At 40.6% G+C, this 24,989-nt stretch overlaps 1 protein-coding gene and 1 non-coding gene across 3 annotated transcripts in view; one reads left to right on the top strand and one right to left on the bottom strand.

The window, feature by feature from the left end:
- The window catches only part of EPC2 (enhancer of polycomb homolog 2), a 105,331-nt gene extending 94,182 nt beyond the window's left edge, over positions 1-11,149 (bottom strand). For both annotated transcript variants that reach the window (XM_059927814.1, XM_059927815.1), the window contains exon 1: positions 10,710-11,149. In XM_059927814.1, the coding sequence (XP_059783797.1) occupies positions 10,710-10,862 (153 nt within the window). In that variant the 5' untranslated portion in view covers positions 10,863-11,149. The remainder of the gene's footprint in view (positions 1-10,709) is intronic.
- A 13,525-nt stretch (positions 11,150-24,674) lies between these two features.
- Positions 24,675-24,747, top strand: TRNAE-UUC (transfer RNA glutamic acid (anticodon UUC)). Its single transcript has one exon. It is a non-coding gene; the product is annotated as a tRNA-Glu (tRNA).
- The last annotated feature ends 242 nt before the right edge of the window (positions 24,748-24,989 follow it).

The raw sequence follows: 24,989 nt of genomic DNA, 5'->3' as shown, positions 1-24,989 counted from the left end.
TATAATGATTGGGATAAAATCCGTAGCCTGACTATATTTTTGGGACAAGGATGACACAGAAATAGAACTGCCATTTAGGCGACAGAAACTCTTGAGGGGTTCTGAACCTCAGGTCATATTCCCCAAAACATCCACAGAAAGCATTGAGGGGCCCATGAACTTGGGTGAGAAAATAATCATTTCTCTAATTTCACTAACTTCTAACAAATTTACCATTTCCTTCAATTATTAACATAGGCAACAGACCACAGTAGTATTAGCAATACTTGTGACTAGCAATGCAACAGAAATCACAGACCTTTTCACTGTCATGTTACAGTGGTTGCACTTGTCAAAATATTTATACTTACCATTACTTCAAAAAGATAATCAGACCCAACTCTAGATCCTATTATTAATGTGTTAATAAATCACATAAATTAAAAATTTTCTTAATACTTTGATAACTTATTTCAATATAACTGGTTTAGTTGATTTTATGCATTTAAAACATCATTCTGAGGAGTTTCAACAGACTGCCAAAGGAGTCCAAGTCACAAAAAAAATTTAAGAAGCCTTGGATAATGGTTCTCAAATCAACTGCAATAGTCCGCATTGGGAAAACTTGAGGGAGGGAACATTTGGAGGTTATTCCAATTGGAATGCTACCAGGAATTAGTGGGCAGAAGACTGATGTAACAAACATCCTGGTATGCCTGTGACAGTCCATTCAACCAGCTACGAACTGAATGTCAAAAACGTCCCAGTTTAGAAACAACTCAAGGATCAAATAAATGGCAAGATTACCCTCTTCAGTAGCCTGCTTTCCAAAGTTCCCAAACTTAGGTGTTCATCCCAGGGTTCATTGGTACATTAGAATATCTCTTATCATTCATTCTCTAGTGTACACCTCCCATTGAACAGATTTTCATCACTAAAATCTCCATGAGTTTCCTCCATGACTAATCTGTCTAAAAAAAAATAGTAACTTCTAAAAGCAAATACAATATTTAACTAGCAATTATTCAGGACTCAATTATTACTCTGAGAATTAGCTGAAGATTTAGTCCTCTTGGCTGCTAATTTTTAAAGACTTTCATTTTTTTAATCAATTTGATTGTTAACTGCTCTGCCAGGAAACAAAGATGGAAGGAGCAAAATATACATACTGATTTGCTAACATTTGAAAGCTGTAAAAATATATTTAACTGGCAGGAGAAAAAACGTGAAACCACACCACAGAGTAATGTATGAAGATACTCTGTATATTTTACTCTTCTATATTCCTTCACACTTATTATCCTGTATAACTGAAAATTGTCTTTAATAATTAAAAAATAGCAGTCATCTGTATAAGGCACTGACTTAAGTCTTTACAAAAAAGTTAATCTTTAAAGTTACCTTTTGAGATACTTATTAAACGTATGAAGAAATGTGACTTAAAGAGATAAAGTAATTTATCTTGCCCAGAGGGAAAGTGATAGAAGCCAAAATTGAAACCTATGTCACAATTTCAAAGTTCCAACAACTTCATCAAATTAGCTGTACAATTTAGGGCTGCTTGTCAACTCCCCAACCAACAATCTCATGCTCTTCTGCCAACAACGACAAAAAAGGAGGTAAGAAAGCTAAAAGCAAAGATACGGATGTGAGTTAGAGAGCTAACAGACAGGCAGACTCTTCCACTCTGCGTTCCTCTGCACAGTGAAACTAGCTGACAACAAAAAAGAAACCTAAAAGCAGATATAAGGAAATGGTGGTAGGGAGAATCTGGAAGTGACTGCCCTCTTCCTCCAGTATTAATCCCACAAAGAACAGTACTGCATAATGAAGTAGGCAAATCTGAAGTTCTGTTCCACTTAAGTGTAGACAAGGCAAAAAATCAGTTTTAAGATAAAAATCAAATAATTATAATGGACCTTCTGCTATCTACATGGGTCTGCTTCATGGCTTATTCCTACCTATCACCCTTTCCTCCACATGCTGTCCCCTATGCTTCCATTACTGTTTCTCTACTTCACCTCTACTTGAAATAAGATGCCCAGCTGTATATTTAGTAATACTATCAAACTCAATCCCAGGGGCCAGGATCATGGTCAATGTCTGTATTACAAACTTTCTATCACATAAGTGCCTGGGTAGGTATCCAGCCTGTGCTGAATAAAACAAAGACATGAACGCATCCTTAAGGCATGTGGTCTACTTGAGAAAATAAATGTCTATTCTCTCACATTACTTACTCTGTCACGCTATATCCGTACCCATACACACACACCCCTCAAGTGAAAAACATGAGATATTAGAAAATTAAAATAAACTCATGTTATGAGCTGTAAGTATACCAAAATTCAGAACATTTATAGCAATGAGTAATAGTAGTAAAGATAGTGAAAGAAAATTTCATGAAAGCAAGGGAACTGATCATACCCGAAACACACAGAGTGGATTGCTCTGTTGATCTCTAGGAAAAAATAGTACAAGATAGTGGATAAATGTAACTGATCCTCATAAAAAAAGAACTCTAAACCAAATCGACAGCATTCCAATAGTGTTAAAGAGTTAAATTTTACCTATTAATATCCTCCTAATATTCAGTTTCTCATTTATCAGTTCTTTTCATCTGATTTACATTCTGTACAATATGCCCAGTAAGTAGACATGTGAATTCAAAGAAGCAAGTAATTTTTACAGCCAAAGGTACTTTAAAGATCACTCAGTCCAATTCTCAGTCCAATTCTATTTCACAAATGAGGAAACTAAGGGCCAGGAAGGTTAAGTAATTTATTTGAAGTCACAGAAAATTTCATCCCTTACTGCTCTGAATATTAGTAAGTGTGGAACATTTGCTTTCTTTAAAAGGATTTTGGAGACTTCTTCTATAGTCCTTAATTCAAGTTTCATTAAAAAACATAATACAAAATATTCTAATCTCCTTAAAACTCCTTACAAATTTGAAGTTTGCAAAAACACAACTAAGTATACACATTCACCTTGGGTCAAACCACGGATTAAACCAATCTAACTTCCGTAACTTCTAATAATGATGCTATATATCCACCAGTAGTAGGTCTCTCAGGGCAGCTCCCTAGCTAAGCCCCATTCTCAGGAGGGTAGCCCTTAACAGCACTTGTATACTAACTTCCCCTGTTCCTTGACTTAGAAGTAGATAGATACCTGATACAAGCTAAATCAGTAATGTCCTCTATCTCAGGAATCTGGAGGGCTTTGTTTTTGTTTCTTTGTTGGTTTGTTTTGCATGATATAGTGTGAAACTTTAATACAATGTGGTTAAACACAACATTCAAGCACATGAAAGTCATCTTCTGACAGATGAACTGGCCATTATTTCAATAGATTCCTTCGTGTAACTTTATAAAATTCTTGCCTTCAGAAGTGTCTGACATTGATCTTGATACTTGTTAAAAACTCTGATATAAGATAACCACATCTCAACAGACAGAGATTTAGGAGATTATCCTAATGCCCATCTTCAGAATGCGTCATCAGAGAACTGATCACTGTCTCCATCCCTTACTTCTTGGTATTTCCCCCAAAGTCTGCCCTCTGGATTACAGCTATGCAAGGAATCTGGAGTTTAAAGCTAAAAAAAATACAACAGTGATGATAATAATAGCTAATATTTATTGAATGTTTGCTGCATGTCATAAACTATTCCAAGCACACTACAATTCATCTTCCCAACAATCCCCATGAAATTTTACAGATGAAATTAATCCGCCCGAGGACTCAAACCCATAGAGTCTGGCTCCAGAATACATGCACTTAAGCACTACCCTATACTACTTCTCAAAAGTCGAGAATTACTAGAATTGAGTGATATTAATGTCAGTTGCTGCTGAAGGGCCCACAGCTGCCCTGGTTCTCGACTAGCCAAGCCTTGACTGTTCAACCCTTCCTTGGTGTCTGTGATACAACCCCCAGGAACCTTAAAGAAATCAAATTTGGTTTCTGTTACTTGAAACCAACCTAATGGTCCCACATGTCAAATATCTTTAGGCCTCATTTTTAAAGAACTGATGCATAAGAAATCTAAACTTAAGACCACAGATAAACCATTCCTTTAAATTTTTTTAAAAAGGAACATGTTTACAAAAGGCATTCTCCACAAAGTTTCTTTCATAACATCATTCCCTGAGACAAAATGACTCCTCTGTGCCCATGGGCTAATAAATGATTGGACAGAAGAGATGTAATGAACTTTAGATATCATCTAGTTCTCAACCCACTCATTTTACAGATGAAGCAATGGTGAAGATGAGAGCACTGGAGTCAATCACCCACAGGGCATGAGTTAAAATACTGGCTCTCCCATGTTCTGGTATAGGTAGGGGTGACCTTGGGCAAGTTGCTTAATTTCTAAAGCTTCAGTTTCTTCTTCTGGAAAAGAGATAATAGCATCTACACATCCTACCATTATAATGAGCTCTAAATCATCCTACCATTATAATGAGCTCTAAATCACCTACTGAGTTTAATAAAGTGCCTGGCACATGCTCAACACACTCACTAACATACACTCAATAAATGGTACCTGTGATGGTAGTGATGATCGACGTGAGGCTCAGAGAAGGTAGGCAAGCTTTCCCAGATCGTATGGCCACTCAAGGACAGAAAACCAAAACTAGAAACAGACTTCATACTTACACCTCAATACTTTGTTCTACACCTTCCTACAAAGTCCTGGACCTAACATTTAAAACTGTCTAAAATCTGGTATAATTCTCCTCTTTCAAAAATCTAATCTCCATCCCAACTTTTATTCATTCATTCACCAAATATTTACATAGTGCTGTCTATGTTCTAAACAGTTTCTAGTGCTGAAGATATAGCAGGGAACAAAGGAAGGGGAAGAAAAGAAGTGAAAGCCATCTGCATGTCCAAATAAAGGAGAAAGAGCTAAGAGAATAATGTGCTCAGAAATAACAGTGTTACCATCCTGAAGTTTCTATCAGCAGGGGAAAAAGAATAAACAAGGATAGATTAAAAATATAACACGTTAGAACCTTCCTTTAGTCTACTTAACATCCATAGAACCTGCATTAAATATTCCTGTACTCAAGTATTTGCTTCAACATACACTATAAAATCAAACCTGAAAGCCCAAATTACTAACTTTCTTTCCAAGAAGACTTCTCTATACATTCCGGCAACAGTTTACTCTTATTCCTATCAACTATGTTGACATCTAACTTTTTCTAATGCTCTTTTAAATGTCTGTCAGGTTGACTTAACCTGGTAGTTTTTTGCTAACTTTCAAGATATGTTTTTGACCCCAATGACTCATTTAAGTCCCTAATGACTCATTTAAGTTCCCTGAAGTCAAGATCTGTACTGTATGCTTTTAATCCTAACAACACTTCAACACACAGCTTTACAATACTTTTGATATTCAAACCCCTTTAAAGAGTTTTCCAATATCTTATTTAGATAAAGCCTGGCCCTTATACGATACCTGGCCAGTATTTGCTTTTGATGAAATAATAAATGGGTAATGTTTTTACAATATCAATCTACAAAATTGTATTTTATATCCTAGAACCCTTCTATTATGAAACATGAAATATATTAGTACCAAAGATAACTCTGAAATGGTAGAAAGACTGAATATATTCTGACCCTATCACTTAAAATATTAAGATAATGACAAAAATCAGGCAACTAACATGAGCAGAGAAATGGCAATCCAAATCAATCATGGTCTTTTACTTTAAAAACAAGCGGAATCACATACTTCATGTAGATTTTGGCTCACTCTAATGTGAGGAGGTATTTTACACAAAGCTACATACACCTATGAGAGGAATAATTAATGCAAGATAAAGACCAATACTGCAGCCATACTCTGCGTAAGAAATTCTGCATTTAAAGAGGCCTCTGACTCAAGGGGAAATAAAAAGATTTAGTATTTAGGTATACATAGTTCCAAAGTAAGAAACCAAAAAGAGTATCTGGAAGAATAATTTACCAAATTCTGCTAATGAATTATACACATACACACATACACAGAGCTAGAGTTTCACAAAAACATAGCTCTTGGTATAGAAGCAGAAGCTCATCCAACACTCAACAAACATTTATCAAGCATATGTTACGTGTTAAGGCACAGTTCTGGGCAACTGGAGTATATTAATGAACAAAACATGCAAAGATCCTTGCCCTTACAGAGATTACATTCTATTAGGAGAAAATCTAAAAAATAAAATAGGATAGTTTGCCACAAATTTCTTACATACTTAAGATACCATAAACACTCAAACATAATGATGCCAATATACGGAGAAGCAAAGTTAATAGACTTCTAAGAAAAAAAAAAGACAAAAAATCTGAAAGGCCTAGAGCAAAAGTCAGACACAGTTAAGTGATAAAAACTACACTTCTTAATAATTTAATATTCCAATAAAATCAATATCGCTTTTTAAAGTTTCCATAATTATAAAAAGTAAAAATTACTCACAAAAACTAAAATGAACTTAATTAACAGTTCAGAAGATAATTCGGGGTTCTGTAAGAAGTCAATACGAAGCACCGTGGTTATGAGAATGGGTTTTTGTTACATTAAAGGACAAGAGTTTGAATTCTAGCCCTGCCAGTTACCAGCAGTGAGAACTTTAGGGCTGTTACAAAGATTAAATGAAAACCAAAAACTAGAAATAACTCAAACATCCAACAACAGACGGATGGATGAATATATTATAGTATATCAATTCACTGAAATGTTATTCAGCATTCAGTATATAGACTAATATACCCAACAGGAATGAATCTTTAATGCATCACACTAAGCAAAACAAGCCAGACATAAAAAAGTGTGTATGATTCCATTTATATGAAATTCTAAAAAAGACAAAACTAATCTGTAGTGAAAGGAGGCTTAGAACTACTGGAGGGACAGACTTGCAAAGAAGCAAAAGGGAACTTTTAGGGTATTTGATATGTTCCTATATCTTGACTGTGATGATGTTTCCATGGGTGTACACATTTGTCAGAACTCATTAAACCCTATGCTTTAAATCGGTCTGTTTTATTTTATACAGATTATACCTCAAAAAGTTGATTTGAAAGAGGATTAAATGGAATAACATATGTAAAGTTCTTAGCACACTACCTGCAGCTCAACAAGTGTTCAAAAAATGGTAGATATTATTAAAATCATCAGCTATCACTATACAACACTCCTGGGGAGGTAGCAGAATACCAATCACCTGATCTTTCTGGTTGTTTAGATTCTAGGTAACTCTTAAGTATCTGACCTAGACCAAGTGCCATGAGGAGCACCAGAGAAACTGAGTTATAAGAGGATGCCAACTGGCAGACCTTAGGCAAATACAATGAAAATAAGGAAAGGAAAGAAAAGAAGTATGCCTTCATGTCCAAAAGAGAAGAACTAAGAGAATGATATGGCCAGCAATGACAGAGTGCTCCAGTGCCAAAGGACACCTAGACCACCTCACCTAGGTATTATAAAAATGTAACTCAAAACTGAGTTAATGACTACATAAACAAAGCCTAATAATAGTCCAATAGCTACACAGAGACAGTCCTTCATTTTATGGCCGGGGTGTGGGGATAGGGAGATGGGGGCGGTGGATCCATGAGGCCCATAAAGTGAAGTCAAATTATTCTGCCAACCAAGCAGGACGAGGACATATTGTGGATGATTTAGAAATGCCAAGCAACAACTATAAACCCATAAGCCAAGGTTTTTGTCGTTGTTTTTTTAACAAGTTATGTGATTAAAAAGAATATACTTACAAAGGAAACTAATTAGAATATTTTGATAATGGAAGTTAAATTGAAACACAACTCAAATGACACATTCATGAAATTTATATTTTACTGCTGCTTAGTTAGAACTGTTTATCAAGGCAGAATATATAGAGAACAAATAATTGTGTTTAATAAGTCCTATAAATAAGACCAGAACAACTGAATTGGCTGTTACTCATTAAAGCACAAGTCCTCTGACCTATATGTTACTTTAAAAAAGAAAAAGAATGGGACAAGGTGGCCGAGTGGTTAAGGCAATGCACTACTAAAAAAGAAAAAAAAAAAAGACCCCAACTGGACATTATGGAAAGCAAAAGACTCTAGACTATAAGTCTTAACTGTCAGAGTTTGTTTAGTTTTGGTTTTAAGAACCTTCACTTGTAACATTAAAGAGGCAGAAAAGACAGGACAAAGAGTCAGAAGTCCTGAGTTTCAACTCCAGTTCTATCAGAATTTGGATTTCTTCTTACCTAAAATTGAGCAGTTGAAGCAGGCTACTGAAAATAATAAAAATTAGCACCCATGCTCTAGATTGAAAATCACAAGTTTTACGGAAAAGGTTAGTATTATAGTACAAAATTGTAAGGGGGTTAAGCATTTATTTATTTATTTTTGAAACATCTTTATTGGAGTATAATTGCTTTACAATGGTGTGTTAGTTTCTGCTTTATAACAAAGTGAATCAGTTATACATATGTTCCCATATCTCTTCCCTTTTGCATCTCCCTCCCTCCCACCCTCCCTATCCCACCCCTCTAGGTGGTCACAAAGCACCGAGCTGATCTCCCTGTGTTATGCGTAAGCATTTATTTTTAACGCATCATTAAAACAGGAACTAAATTGCAAGTTTTCTTCTAAATTAAGATAAAATACCAAGACCTATGTGACCAAGGACCTAAAGCAATAAATAAGTACATTGCTGATCACTGTTTGCAAAAAGTAATATATCTTCCAGGGGCTAACTATTCATTCTAGAACAAGTTTCTTGATTCAAGTTCTTCCCAAACCAAAATAATAGGGTCCAAGTAATTACATACAATATTGATACTTTAAGACTCATGAGCTTCCCTGGTGGCGAAGTGGATAAGAATATGCCTGCCAATGCAGGGGACACGGGTTTGATCCCTGGTCCAGGAAGATCCCACATGCCGCGGAGCAACTACGCCCGTGCGCCACAACTACTGAGCCTGCGCTCTAGAGCCCGCGAGCCACAACTACTGAGCCTGTGTGCCAAAACTACTGAAGCCCACACGCCTAGAGCCCGTGCTCCGCAACAAGAGAAGCCATTGCAATGAGAAGCCCGCGCACGGCAACTAGAGAAAGCCGGCGTGCAGCAACGAAGACCCAACAAATAAATAAATTAATTAAATTAAATAAGCCAAAAATAAATAAATAAAATAATTTTTTTAAAAAGACTCATTAGCCACCTTTCTTTTTGGGAAATAACATTAATAGAAATGTAACTTTGTGGAATCCCAAGTTGTGTTTTTTAAGGCTCAATTAAATTAATTCTCGTACATACTATTCCTTATTTTAATTATCTTTCCCATGGAAAATTGAGCTAAGCTAGAAATAAATTTTATTTAAAAACAAAGAATTTTCACATTTGACTTAGCTCTAAAACTTCAGCATAAATGTTGGGTTTTCATCTTGCTTACTTTTTAAAAAGTTGAATGTTATCTGATATTGAGCACATACTTTTTCTACGGCAAGTGCAAGGCTTTCAAAAACAAACACCGAGAAACGTGATTCAATCACAGCGGAAAGTAGTATTAACAGGGTAATATAATGAGGTCACAACTCGAGCAGCCAATCAAAAGCATAGAAGCATTTCCTGCAATATTAATAGTCAAAAGAGAAAACCAATCACAGAAACCTCAGGCCTTCTTTTGACAGTCTCAGAAGCAAGAGAACCAATCCACGCACACCCGGGGTTGACAATAAGGCGGGACCACAGGTTCATTGAAGAAATTCTTGAGGTTGCAGTTACTATGAACTTCGCACGCAAGTAACACCACTCCAGAGTCATAAACATTGTCAAGCCAGGTGAAATTCAACCGTATCCAAAATTTAACTCATCAGGGGGAAAAAGCATTTTTGCCCTAAACCGCTGTTGTTATAAAAAATGCAGCTGTCAATTTCGATGCAGTAGATCCTCAACTTCTAAAAGACACCCCCCCCACACACACACATGACAATTCTCCGGAACGCGGCGCGAGGACAGCGCAGCGCCGGCGGCTCGCAGCTGAACATCCCCGGTCCCTTTCTAACGCCGCGCACTGAGCGGGCGCCGTCCCGGCTAGGCAGGCCGAACGGACTCGCTCCGCTCCGCGGAGCTAGCCGATCAGCGGCTTTCTAGCGCTACATCCTGCTGGTAGTGGCGGCCCCCGCCCTCCCCCGCCGCAGTGCTGCACCACCTCCATCCCACTGCACCAACGCGGGCCGGGGAGCGAGGATCACCTTGCTAGAAGGAAGATGATGTCTGTTTTGAAAGCGCTTTACTTTCCGTTAAGTCATTTCAAAGAGAACCCAATGCAAAACTAAATCTAAAAGTGGGGGGGGGGAAATCTTCCCTAGCTAAAGGATCCCTCGCATCCCGCGCCGGGGGAAGAAAAAAAAAGGTAAACAGAGGCCGTACGCCAAGTGCGGCCAGAACATCCCCTGCGCCATTCCGGGCCGCCGCTTACGGCAAGGCCCCCTTACGGCAGCGTAAGCGGCGCTGCGAGCTAATCACAACACTGGGACGCAACAACATGGCGGCCGCGGGCGGGCGCTGCGCCGGCCGAGAGGGTTTACGCTACTCCGCCGGCGTAGGGTCCCATGCGTTAGAGCGGCTGCGGCGCCCTCCAGCGAGCGTAAAGCGCTCTGTGAATGGCGAAGCCCGACTGACAAAGGGGAGGGGGGAGGAGGGAAGGGGGGGTAATAAACACTCGAGTCCCTACCGATTCCTCCTCCTTCTCCATCCCGGTGGGCATCTGGGGCACGGCCCGGTTGATGGAGACGCAGTCGTTGAGATCAGGCATGTCCTTGCCGCGGTAGATAGGCAGCGGTTTGGCGGCGTCCAGCGCCCGCGCTCGGAAGGAGAGTTTACTCATTGTCTCCCCGCCTTACAGGAACAGCCCGGGCGGCGGCGGCGGGGCGGGAGGGGAGGGGGGGAGGACTCCCGCCGCCTCCTCCACCTCCTTCCTCAGTGCAGCGCGGCCGGCCCGCTCCTCCTCCTCCTCCTCACTGCCCCCGGCCACAGCATGGGCGCCCACCCCGCCCGAAAACAGCCCCCCGCCGCCCGCGGCCGCTTCCACACACTAGATCCGCCGCTCGCCCGCCCGATCCGCTCCCTGCGCCATGGCCAACATGGCGGACATTACCACAGCGGCGGCGAGCGATCCCGGCAGCCCGCGCGAGAGCGCGCCCCCGCCGCGGGGACGCGCTTCGCCCTCTCCCTCCCTCCCTCCCTCCTTCCTCTCCCTTCCCCTCCCTCGCCTGCCCACCCACTCTCTCCGCGGCGCGGCCGGCCCGCGGGAGCGTGCTCAGCCTCGGGCCGCTCCGGGTGAGGGGGCGGTGGCGGCGCTCCGCTCGGCAGCCCGCGCTCTCGCCGTGTGGCAGGTGCCAGGTGCGCAAGTTAACCCGCGCCCCCGAGCGTGCGCCTCTGCCTCCGCGGCCCCGACACCCTGCTCGCTGGGTGTCCCGGAGGACGGAGCCGGGCAAAACACAGCCGCGCTGAGCAGCGCGAACGTGCAGAAGTCTGTGAGCGCGAAAGGAAAATGTCAACCGGAGCCACAACTGCCCCACCGAGCCTCTAGTTATAAAGAGCTTATCTCCAAGGCGCCCCGAGCGCCGGCTAATTCGCATCCTCCAATTCGCACATCCCTGAGAGGTGCGAAAGGTCCGTTCCTTCTGCCCACTCCGAGGCGCGCAGACCTGCCGGGTCTCTCCCGCCGGGAAAACGCTTACGCAGTCCCAGCCCTCTTCCCCGCATCCTCTCTTTAGTACCTGACCGAAAGAGCTCTCCAAGGTAAGGCATCCTCGCTTTCGCCGGGAGGTTGCTAATGGCAATGAGGAAAAACGTTTGAGGCTGCCAGATGCAACAAGTGCACTTGAACCTGTCACCCAAACTTCATAGAATTCTTTAGTGGATGATAGATACTCCTGATTTCAAAAATATTAGAGTTCTTAAAAATTAAGCTTATAACATTTAACCAAGGCAGCACACATTTCCAACGTGGCCGATCTGTGTAAAATATTGGTGCTGTGGAAGACACAAAGAAGTGTGAGATACATAGTTCCTTCCCTGTGCAGCTTTCACATTGATGGGATGACAGAAAGGTTGGACAGATGATTAACAGCAAGAGATTTAAATAGTTGAAGAACAGGGCAGCCGTAAAGATAAATGACGGCAAAAAAAGAAAAAAAGTTTATCACTTGGAGAAAACTATATAGGCGATAACACAAGGCAGTAGAACATGATTGATTACCAAATGAGTCGTTCAGGCCATAACTGCCGCGAGAGTTCAGAGAAAGGAGACTTCTTTAGCCTGAACCGGTTAGAGAAAGTTCTAAAGAGGAGAGAAAATCCAGTTAACTCAAATAAGTACCACCTATTGTTGACATCAACCTCGTTTAGCTGAGTTCCTTGGTTAGACTTTAAGCATTACAGTTTTCCTACAGAATCCCTAGGAAGAGTGTAACACATTTTGCCGTTTTCTAATAATTGATAAGTATTTTGCCTAGCTCAGGGAAAAGTAGATGGTTTGCTGACATCCAGAATAGAAAAAAACCTACTCCTACTGTCATTTCTATGGGACATCAAAACTCCATCTCTTCCTCCACTTCCTCATCTACTTCTTCCCTTCTATCTTTTCCCTCCCTGTCCTCCTCCCTTTTCTCTCCACCTCCCCCTTTGAGGGCAAAATGGTGGGTATAGACTTCATGGCATAGTCTAACCCCTTTGGCCCAGCAAGAAATTCAGGCACTGTTTAGTGGGGCTTGAGTGTTTTCCATCTAAAGAATGGAGGTGCAGTGACTCACTTCTTGTAAGCAATACCTTCCTCAAGCGTATGGGCATGTCCTGATCCGAGTGCTACCCTCTGGAACAGTTCCAGTTCTCTGCAAGGAAGAACAAGATGTTGTTGGGAGGGGGTCAGCCCTGGATTCAAGCCTGAGAGGGGTGGGGGGAAGCAATGGTTGAAGAAATGAGTCATCCAGGGCTTTTATCTGGCACTTCTCAGGTTCAGAAATAATAGCTTTCTTCTGTTCCCTATATTTATTGCTACTCTCTCTCAAGAAAGAAAATACTGAGTGTCTATAATATACCAGCCACTCTAGGGGTACTATGTATCTATTATCTCAATTAATTGTATTTTAATAGAATCCCACTTAATTCTCATTATAGCCCTGTGAAGAAATTATAATTACAATTTTACTAATAAGGAAACTGAGGCTCAGACAGTTTGCCAAGTTTCAACAATAATAAACTTGAAGAAGTAGGTTCAAATCCAGGTCTAGCCTGACTCCAAAACTCTTGTTTTCTCAGCAATGCCACCCTGTTATCCAAGCTCTTCAGTTTATTGAGCATTCAACATTCTAAACTTGCTGATCCAAATTACTGAGACCGTCCACCAATGGCTAATAGAGTGCATAACCCAGAGCCTAAGGATGCAATAGCCTCAAGGAGGGTAGGACCAACATCTGCTCTGTTAGTCACTGTATCCCCAGTTCTATGCCTCACGCATAGCCGGCACCTACTATATAGTTGTTGACTGATATTCCCTGAAAAAATTCAGTGATACTGACCCCATTCCACTCCCACTTGGAATTCACATATCTTATTAGCCTGTCACCTGACCTAGCCATTGCTGCCTATATCTGCTCTTATGGCCTAACTGGCTCTTCAGCTTCCTCCTTTTGGACCTAGGAATTTTAGAACCAATTAAAGCCATTCAAAGAAACTTTTGTGAAACCTGAAATTCTATTACAGGAATGGGTTTTTGCTGTAGTAGTTGTTGTTTTGTTCTTTTTCTTTGACCATGTAGCAGATGTTTTCCCCCAAATCTCCATTTTCCTCTTGCCCTGTAGGCAATGATTATAGAGCTGGGAATAAAACAGTTTGAGGCAAATAACACAATACACTTTTCAAGTGAGACACAGCCTGTGTTTTCTTGGCTTCAAATTCAGTGCCCAAACCAGAATGCCTCTGTTTCACATTTGGAAAGTAGCTTTTATTTGTATACAAATATTATTTTTCATAAAGTTTATTTCTAATCTGTTTGTTGAATACCCATACACTTGTTAGTGCTAAAAACAGAAAATATTCTTCAACTTTTGAAGTACAGCCTGTTATAAAATGTCTTTATCAAAACCTGTTTCAAATGATTGTGCAGCCTAATAGTCTATTTTAGTTTCCACGTACAGTGCACTGAATATAGTCATTCTAAAATCAGTCCACTTCAAATATTCTCTGGACCAATTCCAAAGGACATGCATTTGGCCAAGCAAGTGTAATATATAAACACCCAAGAATCAGAAATAGTTTTAAAGCTATATCGAAATAAAACTACTTCTAAATGTACTCTAAATTAGAAAGAAGGTCAAGTAACTGTAAGAACTGAACTTATATTCCAGTTTCCACTTCCCGGTACTACGATCAGGGCAGGCAGCTTCGAAATAATGAACAAATTACTTTTTGAAAGGAACCTTAAAACTAGTAAACACAGTTGCTATTCAACTACTCCAGAGTTTTGTAAATGTCACGTTCTTTCTAATTGGCTCCTTATTTCAGCAAACCCAATTGAAAGTTAATTGGGTTGGTATGTGAACTGCATCCCCACCCCTCCCCCTTATGTTCCCAGGAATGAGCCCAGTACCAATAAAGCTTCCTTGTTTTCCATATGTAATCTGAATGTGGGGTCTGCATTCATTACCATCAACTGGAATCAGCTCCCTGGTTCCAGTGCCCTTTTACTGAGGCAACTCTGAATCTTTGAGACATGGGGACAGAGGCTGCGCTCAGAGGTGATATGCCAAACATCTACTTCCACCTTTATATTCCCCACAGTGGGAAAACCAGATGCTAAATAAAAATTGGCGGCTGCGCTTCTGTCTCTTAGCAGCAACGCTCCTCTCAGACCTGGCTGGAATCACAGGGTGCCACCTTGTGTATAAGCTGACGATTTACTTCCCCAGTTCCACAAAGGGTCCAGACAGACTCAAAAATAATCAGCCCATAAGCTTTGTATTTTATTAACCAAGGAAAAATGAGACAGATGTAATTGGAGGAAACAGATTTGGAAACACATAGCTCCAGAGGGTGCACAACACTCAATTTTGAATCACGCCGACAGCCTGTCTCATTTGTTGCCCCATCCTGACCGGAAAACACACCCAATACCCCACACATGGAATAGATTGATGCTGCTCACTCAAGCTTCTGGATGGAGATACCAGAAATCAGTAAAGCTCTTGTGACAGAGCTAATGAATCTGACGAGGACAGTTATCTGTGTCCAAACAGCAAGTAAGCTATGTAGATTTAACTTCAGGACTCTGGATTTCTGAGAGGCACTAGGTTCTATGGAGGTGATGATTATGATCCTACTTATTTTAATAAAGTGCTGAGTTTGAAACAGAGAAATAATTGTTGGAGCAAGTCCACAGGAGGTAAAATAGGCTCCTTCTCAATCCACCTACCTTGCCCTTGGGAAATTCCACACTTTAAATTCAGCACAACTGCCGTTCAGCTGAAGCCATGTTACATTCATGGAACAGGCTGGACCTTTCATGTTATTTTCAGTAGAGAGTTGGAGCGGAGAATCTGGGGCTTTGGGGCTGCAGGTGCACATCTCCTGTTGGTTTAGGTCTCCTGTAACATCCATTCTTCTCAGTTGCCTTCCCTGGCCTCCTCCACCAGCGCATCCTTTTCTCCTCATGCATCTCTGAAAAGTAACTTGGAAGGTGGTTTCTCTCTCCCTGTGAGGGCAGTTCAGTTTCACTGATGTGCTGGCACATCTCAGACAAGTAAACCAGGCTCAGAGCACCAAGCTCTCTGGGGTCCAAAGTGTTAGATGAGAGGCGTCCATTGTTAGGAACCTTGGGTTGCTATTCTAAATGTGGCTTCCCTTACCTATTTTTTTCTCTCTCCCACCACCAAAAGACTGATGTTTATAAACACAGATTTGTGAATGGAATATGCAGTTGGAATCCTGAATTAAAGATAATTGGTAATTGATTTAGTAATAGCCGCACCTTGTTGACCTTATCTTTGTGTTCCCAAGAACAAAGTGGCCTGTTTCCTAAGAAAAGGGCCTGGTATCAGCATATTGAGAGACCTCTGAACTCCAGAGTGACTTGTTAGGAGGCAGAAAGGAAAACAACTTTGTCTCCAAATTAGAAAACAGGTCTGCTTGTCTTTCATCAGCTACTAATGGTGACTTTGGCAGAGAAAGAAACAGAAACCATTGAAATAAAATACACTAGTTACCTAGATATTTACTGGCTCACCTACACCCCTCACCTTGTTTCAGAAGGGATTTCAGGTGGGTTTTGAGAGTAGCTAAAATGCTAGGATAACATTTGGGCTGTAAGTTTGCTAGTAATGTGGCGTTTCATAGCTGTGTGAAAATAGGAAACCTTGTCAGCTTCACAGATCACAATGTCCATTAGATAAAATGATTGCTCAGAAGATTTACAATTATTCCTGATCCTAATCAGAATATCCAAGAGTAAATAGAGCAACTAGGTGCTATGAAAGACACCTTAACAGTATCCTTATAATAGACACAAAAGGGAGCATCCTCTGGCTATTTCCATATAAACTGATGGCATTATATGCAATCCAGCATAAACAATCCTGCGAGGGTTAAAATGGACCTGGATGTCTGAGGCCAAGAGCCACACCCCATGCAGATTCTGGAGCATGAATGGACTCTTCAAGCAATTCTCCCTGAATAGTGTTTTTCTCTCAGCTGTGTCCTGATAAACTCTGACTGAGAGCTCAAAATTGTGGCTCTATTGCAACCGCCTGAAGTGTGGCTCTTCTAAGTGCCCAATTAAAGGCAGCCTTAAATGACTGTGCTGTGGAGGACAGCGTTAACGTCCTTTTCTGAAAAGAAAGGAGCTTAACAAGGACCAGTGCCAGAAAGGGACAGAAAGCTGTCCCTCCTTCTCTTGCAGTGAGCTAAGGGTGCATCCACTAGCTGGGCCTAGAAGTAATTTTGCCTTTGCATAAACAAGATGTGCATTGCTCTCTCAGGTTAGATGGCATGGGAAGGTGGGGTGGAGAAAGGGTGCTCCTGCACGCTGCATCCACATGAAGGTTGTCCTCTAGTTGGTGGCAATAGCTGTTGTTTGCCAGCTTTGTTTTCTAGCTTTGTGTGTAGATGCTTTTGTACCAAGTTCCCCATCTTCCACACTTACCCGCTCCCGCAGTCCTTTGCAGCAGTGGTCATTCCCGTCTAGGGCTGGGACACAGGCCCGTGCCTACAGATGACCCTGGCACTTTAGGATAACTTAACGGGACTCCATGGACAAAGGGACTGTGGAAATGGACATCAGTTTGAAGGCCGATTTCCCCCACCACGTGGATGCCCTCCACTAAGTTTGGGGGCAGCTATAGCTTGGTCCAGAGTTTGCTGCTTGAACACTCTACTGACCTTCTTGGTCCTTTCTCCTACTACTTCTCTATTTCATGGGGATGAAATGGCCTGAATAGTTTTTCAACCCATATATACAATAGCTCCAGCTGTTTAAAATGTGCCTGAGTGCTTAACCAAAGAAAACAACATTTGAAACCTATTTTAGGCAGAGACAAGCCTGGACTATTCTACCGAAATATTCCCCCTAGTGAGGGAAATGAGATTGCAGGGAAAGGGGTGGTGGTAGAGAAAAATTCTTACTTCTCACTTCATAAACCCCTCTGTACTGAGTAAATAATAATAATAGTAATTCTAGATAGATGAATTTAAAAACTCCTTCTAAAAAATTAAAGTCAGATAAGGGAGCACTTGGGCTTGGGAGAGAGACCAAGCTTGTCTCCATGTATTCTACAACTCTTGTTATATTGCTTAACCTCTGTGAGTTTACTTGTGAAATGGATCTAATGTGCCTATCTCATAGGCTCCTCATGAGAACTAAATGAGACAACGTGGTACAAATTGGCTAACACAATGCCTGGCAAATAGTAGAGGCCCAATCAACATTAAAACTACTATTTCTTTTCTCTGCCCTCTGCCTTTTTATTTCCATGGCTTGAGGTGGTTAAAATTAGATACAATTAGAACTGTAACACATATAAGATGAAACCCTGCATTTCTACTCTGGCTTATGTTTTACTTTAAACTCTTTAACTTAAAACTAAACTAAACAGAACATTCCTCCCACCCCCCAAAACACCTCATTCCCTGGCCCTGTTTGGGTCCCAGGCATGCAGAACTATTATTCAAATCATCACAGCCATAGGGCCCTGCCAAAGACATAACATTAGATCCTTCAAAGTGAGAAGATCTTATGTTTACTAAGGATGGAGATATTTATAGCTACATACTTAACCAAACCCTCTGAAAATTTCAGTTTATTTTTCATTTTCCAAAAGTTCTCTTCAATAACTATTTATCATGTGGCCTTAAGACCCAGATTTGAGGGGAAGGATCTGCCTTTCCTTCCTTCTTTTTTCTTACCCTCCTTCCCTCCTTCTCTTCCCTGCTTCCATTTGCTTCCTATTTTAGGAAATTCTGAAGCTAATTTTTAAAAGTTCAAGTGTCTGTCTAAACAGCAACACAGTTATTTCCTGCTCAAAATCAGACAGAGATAGGCTACTTACCCATGAAAAATCTCATATCATAATCATGAGCTCTCTTGTGGCTGAGTTTATGTTCCCCTGGAAAATAAATGCTACCACCTTCACGAGTGAGATTTTAAAGGATATCAGCAGGGGTTCTAACGTCCCGGGAGGACTTCTAAAAGAATTTGCAAATGATGTTTGAAAATAAAGTTTGTCTGATTGTTTTCAACAAATCTGTTGGAACACATCCACCCTGATGTATGCCCTGCCTTGGCTTTGTAAAGAGCCAGACGTTCCTCAGAGTCAAACCTGGTGACTAAAAGTGAGCAAGCCATTAGAGTAGTTTGTTTTTGTTTTTGTTTTGGTCACAGAGGAAGGAGGTAATGATACTGGTCTGCTTGCATGATTTGTAAACTATCTCTGAAGGCCTTTTTCCAAAAGAAGAGTTCCATAAATGCAGTAAACTTATCCAAGTCTCCACTTTGAAGGATCACACTGATTTGGGGGTATGTATACTGCTTACTACGTGCTTTTAAGCCAGTCCCATCGCTTACTCACCTTCTCTCCTCTTTATGATCCATTGATATAACTTAATTAAGAAGAAAATATTGGAACATAAGACAGGTAACCTTAATTTTACCCACCTTTCCTGACTCCTGAGCGATGAGAAAATTCTTCAGATGAGAGTTTAGCCAAAAAGAACAATAACATCCTTCTCTGCACTGTGTTCTCTGACAAGATATTTCTTCTTCATTATTTTTACAAATTTATGAGCAGCTCTGAAGGCATTTTATTTGAATAAGATGGAGAATATTCAAGCTTGACTTTGTTACTTTTAATATAGCCTGCAGTCTGTACAGAATTCATCACTTTTAGAGTCACCTTATTCTAATTAGAAATAATTTGCCATTATATGAAATAGTAAGAAGAGCGGGAATAGCCCCCAAAATACTTAGAATAGAGAATGTCAACTTTGTTTCCATCGGAAAACCGAAGATTCCTTTCCCACCCTAGAAGTTGTGCTTGCTCTCAATAGTACAGTTAACAGCCCAGAGCAGGCAAAATTATTGACTTCCCCTCTGTCCTGTTGCTTGATCTATAGCAATAAATTCCCAGGGCGGCTGTGCAATTATACACAACGTGATCACTATCACAGCAGGCCCAGCTAGATACGGATACACAACGTGATCACTTACCCAGTAGGCACCGTTCGATATGATTACACAACATGATCACGACACAGCAGGTCCTTTAAATATGTATTCCTAACATGGCCGTGACTAATATACCAGGCAACTTGCATGCTTCTGGACTTCAGCTACCATCCCTGCAGGAACACCTTGATGGGGACGTGTCATAAAATAACCAAATCCACACGTGCACTCAGGTGTAGACACCCTGCACAGGGTCGTTTAGCACAGCAGGTTCTGCCATACAAAAATTTGACCATGGACACAGTGGAAACAGATTTGATCCTGCAGACAACATGTGATGGGACCTTTCAATGGACTGCTAACATGGCAGGCAATATTCTGACTTTAGCCAAGTGCAAATAAGCAAAAGCCTAATGATGAACAAAAGATCTATAATTTAGAAAACGCTGCAACAAATGGCCCCAAAAGAAAAGACAAGGAGCTCACTACCTTCCGTGGAGTGTGGATTTTCCTGCACCCACACCTCCAGTGCCCCTGGCAGAAGAGGATGGCTTTGACATTATCCTGTTACTCTCATTAGAGCACATCCTTTTGATGGAAGGTGCTATGTCTCTGAGCTGCTTTGATGTGTGTGAAAATACACCAACTTCTTTGTGTAAAGTAACGTTATCAGCAGTTGTGTAGAATAAAAAAGACAAGCTCTTTAAGCAAATAAATGGAATACTTCTTTTTTTTGCCAGCTTTAAAGAAACAAATGGATTTGCAGATTTGAAATCAAATTAACAAAAAGGAGAGTAATTATTTTATCAAAGAGCTTTTCATTTACTTTTTTTTAATTTTTATTCATTTATTTATTTTTTTGGCTGCATTGGGTCTTTGCTGCTGCACGCGGGTTTTCTCTAGTTGCTGAGAGCGGGGGCTACTCTTCGTTGCGGTGCCCGGGCTTCTCATTGAGGTGGCTTCTCTTGTTGCAGAGCACAGGCTCTAGGCGCGTGGGCTTCAGTAGTTGTGGCACACAGCCTTCAGTAGTTGTGGCTCGCGGGCTCTAGAGTGCAGGCTCAGTAGTTGTAGCGCACGGGCTTAGTTGCTCCGTGGCATGTGGGATCTTCCCAGACCAGGGCTCGAACCCGTGTCCCTTGCATTGGCAGGTGGATTCTTAACCACTGCACCACCAGGGAAGCCCCCTCATTTACTTTTAAATGATGTGACTCCCATAGATTCCAATTTGGCTGATCTGGAATGTGGCCCAGAAATGTACATTTAACAGATACACCAGGTGATTCTGCATCAGAGTATTTTATATGGCTTCATCCCATTGGTTTTCTTTTCTCTTTCCTCTTTTCTTTTCTCTAATTTTCATCTTCCTCTTGCTTTCCCTCTGTCTCCTCTCCCATTCTCTCATCTTTTTTCCCTTGGCTCTATCTTCCTCCCGTAATTTTTTGTTTTTTCTCTAGGTGTGGGCAGGAATGGGGAGATTGGGTGAAGGGCCATAAGGAAAAGAGAAGAAAGAAAATCCTGTCAATTTCATAAGCCTCAAGTCATGTTCCAAAACAGTGTGAGGTCTCACTGTAGTCCCTGTGCCCCTTTAATTGTAGCACACAGATCATGCCACCTAAGTTTCTACAGTCATGGTTAATAGAAGGAGGTCACCAGGAGTCAAGAGAAGACAAGCAGAGATCTTGGACTGAGCCTGCAATCGTCCAAGTTTGTTTCCACCAACTAAAAAATGCTGCATTTTAAGTACTTACAGCAAACCCAGGATTGGAACAACTATCGTCTTAAGTTCCCACTAATGGTCTTTGTAAATAAGGAGGATCCAGTATTCGTGGTCATCCCTTTCCTCTGCTTTCTACCCCGATTCTCCATCTATTTACTGGTCATCTGGTTTTTTTTGTTTGTTTTTTGTTTTAATTTTTATTTATTTATTTATTTGGCTGCTCCAGGTCATAGTTGCTGCGTGCGGGATCTTAGTTACAGCACGCGGGATCTAGTTCCCTGACCAAGGATGGAGCCTGGGCCCCCTGCATTGGGAGCATGGAGTCTTAACCACTGGACCACCAGGGAAGTCCCAGTCATCTGGTTTTGTTTGCTTCTCCCCTGGACTGTTTCATTGAACACAGTGAAGTAATATAGTCTGAAGAACCCTAATTTAGGAGTCAGGAGATCTGTATTCCCATCTGGCCCTGGCATTAGCTACTCTGTGAACCTGGAGAAGTCCTGCAACCTCTCCAGTCTCACTGTCTTCACTGTAAATTAAGGGGGTTATCTGCAATGCTCATTTTAGTTGTAAAATTATATAGAATAAAAAGAAGTCAGGGCTTCCCTGGTGGTGCAGTGGTTGAGAATCTGCCTGCCAATGCAGGGGACACGGGTTCAAGCCGTGGTCTGGGAAGATCCCACATGCCGCGGAGCAACTAGGCCCGTGAGCCACAACTACTGAGCCTGCGCGTCTGGAGCCTGTGCTCCGCAACAAGAGAGGCCACGATAGTGAGAGGCCCGCGTACCGCGATGAAGACTGGCCCCCGCTTGCCGCAACTAGAGAAAGCCCTCGCACAGAAACGAAGACCCAACACAGCCAAAAATAAATATAAAAATAAATAAATTAATTAACTTTAAAAAAAAATTAAAAAAAAAAAAAAGAAGTCATATTCCTCTCCTATAATGCTTCAAGATAAATAAGGCTAGGCATAAATTATAATAAAGTTTTTAGCATCCAGAATAAGTGATTTTTTTTGTCCTTAAAAACATTAAAACTAGCAGTATCTTGTCTAGAGTCAGAATTAAATGGCTGCCAGATTTCCTACTGTATTTGTTAGCTCATAATCAAAGGTAGTCTGAATGGTAAAATATAAACTTAAAAAGAGGTTAATGTTTTGAATTAAACTACTAGTTTCTTAAATGTCCTGATTATTAAGGATATATTATTTTTATCATGATTATCATTTAAGGAAACTACAAGAATGCTTTTATAAAATTAAACAGTTTGAGTGGATTAAAACATTGGCTTTATTATTATCACACCTCATATTTAGGATCCCCCTGAGTAGCGTGGGGAAAAAATATTTAAACATCTTTTCTGAACACGTATAAACAAGATGAGAATAGGATATAGAATTAAGGCATATGAGTTCTTAAGACAGAAATCTTTCTCCTTGGACACAAAGTATCAGCCTTTATGGTGATATTCCACAGAAAGAGGGAAGAAGGGTGCGGGAGCTGCAGGGAGGGAGGAAGGGGAAGGACAGAACTAACACTTATGGAACAACGTCATTTATCAGGCACTGTGTCGTTTACCAGGCACTGTACGAGGCACTTTGAATTCATTTAGTACCTGACCACTGAATATCTTCTGTGCCTAATCTGAGAGCTGATGATGGAGTGTCAAGGAAGGAAGACATGGCCTTTGCCTACATTTAATCTCATAACCATCTTTAAAAGTCCATATTATTGACCCATGTTCTTTGCACTGCTCACCTTGCATTTTACTGCAATTCATAAAGTTTATAGTGTTTCCTCCCACCCCACCCCCACCCACAGGACATAAACATACCTTTCCTTTTCTATCCTATAGCTAGTGTTGGTCATGAATTAAGTGCTATTGAGTAGAGAACTATACAGGATCTGTAAAGCAAGTGTTACCTCCTTTTACTAAATTAACAAAATTAATAAGAATATTAGCATCCAACTTTACCATCTTCCCAGACAGAGAAGTCAATCAGGAAAATTAACAACAGCCCGAAATTTCCTTGGATTTCATACAGTTCTATATTTTTTGTTTTGATTTTTAATTTTTAAAAATTAAACTTACTTTAGTTGCAGTTTAAAATTAAATTAAAATTATTTTTTAACTGTACAGTTCAGTATTACTAAGTATATTCACATTGTTGTGCAACCAGTCTCCAGAACTTTTCATCTTACAAAACTGAAACTATGGCCATTAACTAACAACTCCCGTTTCCCCTCCCCCCAGTCTGGCAGCCAGCATTCTACTTTCCGTTTCTATGAACTTGACTACTCTAGGTACCTCATATAAGTGGAATCATACAGTATTTGTCTTTTTGTGACTGACATTTCACTTAGCATAATGTCCTCAAGGTTCATCCATGTTGTAGCATGTGTCCGAATCTCCTTTTTTAAATTTAAGACTGACTAATATTCCATTATATGTGTATACCACATTTTGTTTATCCATTCATCCATCAATAAGCACTTGGGTCACTCCTACATCTTGGCTATTGTGAATAATGCTGCTATGAACATGGGTGTGTAAATATCTCTTTGAGACCCTGCTTTCGATTCTTTTGAGTACATACTCAGAAGTGGAATTGCTAGATCATATAGTAATTCTATTTTTAATTTTTTTGAGGAACCTCTGTACTGTTTTCCATAGGGGCTATACCATTATACATTCCTACCAACAGTACACAAGGGTTTCAATTTCTCCCTATCCTTGCTAACCCTTTTTATTTTCTTCTTCTTTTTTTTTTTTTTAATAATAGCCTTCCTGACTGGTGTGAGAGGATACCTCATTGTGGTTTTGATTTGCATTTCCTTAATGATTAGTGATGTTGAGCATCTTTCACATGCTTCTTGGCCATTTGTATATCTTCTTTGGAGAAATGTCTATTCAAGTTCTTTGCCCATTTTTAAATCAGGTTATTTGATTAAAAATAAGTAACTTGATTGTGTGGCATTTTGTAGTTTATGTAGCATTTTCACATACTTTACTATATTTTATATTCACAGTAACCCTGTCAAATTGGCAGGTAGGTATTTTGCCATCTACAATAACAAAAACTGAGAATGAGAGAAACTGAGTACTTTGACCAAATAGCCATTAATAGGCAGGACCAAGAGTTCGTGAGTTGAGTTCTATATTGTTTTTGTTTGAACATTTTAAAATATTTAGTATATGTAATCAATGGAAAAAGCACAGAATGAATTTCTAGACCACCCATTAAAAATCATAGACAAGATGGGAATTCCCTGGTGGTCCAGTGGTTAGGACTCAGCACTTTCACTGCTGTGGGCCTGGGTTCGATCCCTGGTCAGGGAACTAAGATCCCACAAGCTGTGCGGCGTGGTTTAAAAAATAAAAAAATCATAGACAAGAAAACCAAGCTGTGAGTTTGAGATAAATTTCCTGGTGTCTTGTGGACCTAATCCCAATTTCCATGCCCCACTGCACTATATACATTTTCTTTTTCCAGATATCAGATCCAGGAAGTTATTGTCAACAAGACTCTTTTCCAAACTATGAGATAGACATCCCTCGGCCTTCCTCCTGCATTCTGAGGG

The sequence above is a fragment of the Balaenoptera ricei genome, chromosome 7, assembly GCF_028023285.1.
Source record: "Balaenoptera ricei isolate mBalRic1 chromosome 7, mBalRic1.hap2, whole genome shotgun sequence".
Taxonomy (NCBI): Eukaryota; Metazoa; Chordata; class Mammalia; order Artiodactyla; family Balaenopteridae; genus Balaenoptera; species Balaenoptera ricei.
Note: the sequence above shows the minus strand (reverse complement) of the source record. Positions and strands in the feature narration are given on the sequence as shown.